This window comes from Ceratina calcarata, unplaced genomic scaffold (genome assembly GCF_001652005.2).
Source record: "Ceratina calcarata isolate Rehan_Ccalc_2016 unplaced genomic scaffold, ASM165200v1 scaffold445.2, whole genome shotgun sequence".
Taxonomy (NCBI): Eukaryota; Metazoa; Arthropoda; class Insecta; order Hymenoptera; family Apidae; genus Ceratina; species Ceratina calcarata.
Window position 1 is genome coordinate 733 of NW_017168374.1, and position 1,759 is coordinate 2,491.

The 1,759-nt window shown below is 35.5% G+C and overlaps 1 protein-coding gene across 2 annotated transcripts in view; it reads left to right on the top strand.

The window, feature by feature from the left end:
- Nucleotides 1-478: 478 nt before the first annotated feature.
- Nucleotides 479-1,759, top strand: part of sip3 (septin interacting protein 3) — a 6,001-nt gene continuing 4,720 nt past the window's right edge. The window contains exons 1-5 of one of the 2 annotated variants that reach the window (XM_026815375.1): nt 479-585; nt 731-964; nt 1,049-1,141; nt 1,222-1,374; nt 1,440-1,730. In XM_026815375.1, the coding sequence (XP_026671176.1) occupies nt 836-964; nt 1,049-1,141; nt 1,222-1,374; nt 1,440-1,730 (666 nt within the window). In that variant the 5' untranslated portion in view covers nt 479-585; nt 731-835. The remainder of the gene's footprint in view (nt 586-730; nt 965-1,048; nt 1,142-1,221; nt 1,375-1,439; nt 1,731-1,759) is intronic. The other variant, XM_026815374.1, reaches the window with a different exon arrangement.

Consider the following 1,759-nt stretch of genomic DNA (forward strand, 5'->3'; position numbering starts at 1 on the left):
ATCCTGACGGACATAATAAGATGAAATATGTAGAATAATCCGTGTAACAATATTTAAATTCGACTGCAATGTAAATTAATTATAACTAAAGTTTGGGCTGAAATCTTAGCCATGCTTGCTACCTTGCAATTTATCTTCGTTATTTTCTGAAACCTGTCATTTATTGGTCAATGCGAAAGTTTATATTTCAAGTTCCACCTCACAGATATTAATGAAACACAACTCAAATTAAAGCTCCCATACGTATAAATTAATTCAGTAGAAAATAATAAGGTCGCTGTTGTTTAAAATATTTTGTCTAGTCTCTATAAAGAATTCTTTAGATTGACAATGCATAATGAAAATTTAATTTTTGCCTATGTGTGCCAGAAGTGACGCGGGTTTAAGTAAGTAGTTGTTTTTGGTAAGTAACGAGATTGAAAAAAATCTACTAATTATTCCACCAATCAGATCCTACCGCTTGTCCCAGTACAGCTGTCAAATAAGAATAATACACGTTCATTCCGCAGGAACAAAACAGCTATGACACGAGCGTGCCATGTCCGTAAATTAAAATTATCTTCCGTATTTGTTTGGATAATAAAGGTAGATATGACGGAGGATCGGTAACGTTTAATAATCGCGAACAGATTTCTCATTAAAAATTATTGGGGCGCTCAAAATACAATAGATTCATTGATATATAGTTTTGGTTGTTGTCGTCATGATATCAGCGCCTCGTTGTTTCTAGTCGGATCTACAGCTGTTGATACGTAAATTGTTGGTGAAATAAGTGTCAGCGAACATTTGATCACGAAAGGATAGCCTCTGGACTGAAAGAACGATTCCCGCAAAAATGAGAGAGGCTGGTATAATGTTAATAAGCACAGCATTAACCTGCGCTGTGATAGGCAACGCTTATTATCAAAGGAAACAGTTTTATCCGACAGTAGTTCATATAACCAAATCTAACCCTAGTATGACCGTAAGTATCGACGTTTCCTCTTACTTTTAAATCCTCTTGATCATTCAAATTATCTGTTCGTTCAATTTTTTCCGCGGGATTTAGGTGATCTATACGCAAGGTTTAATTCTAGTATTTATGATAAATGCTTTCCTTCGAAAGATATTTTTCGGCACTTTGCGTGCTGCTGAACTTGAAGTAAGTGAACTTGTCACTTTCGTTATTACCTCGAAACTGCATCAAAGTGTACGTATACGTAGAATTTTGTTTGTTTATAGCACTTATTGGAAAAGGTATGGTACGCAGTGACAGAGACTTGTTTAGCCTTTACAGTATTTAGGGATGACTTCAGTCCAAAATTCATAGCACTGTTCACCCTTCTTTTATTTTTAAAATCGTTTCATTGGTTGGCAGAAGATCGGGTAGATTATGTGAGTATAGATGAATTAGATCAGCTGTTTCAAGCTGTACAGGGTTTTATTCTATTCGTTTTCAGATGGAAAGGAGTCCAGTGATAACTTGGCTATTTCACCTCAGAGTAGGCACTCTGTTGAGTCTTCTGTTCGCTATAAATCTGACCATGATTCATTATGCTTACAATACAACAGCGACGAAAGGTCCTTCCGTGCAGCTTGTCTTTGGCTTCGAATATGCCATTCTTTTAACAGTTGTATTCAACATCAGTGTAAAATATATACTGCATACGATAGACTTGCAAAGTGAAAATCCATGGGACAATAAGCCAGTATTTCTGTTGTATACAGAATTAATAATCGGATTATTGAAGGTAAGCCAACCCATCAATACATATTATTA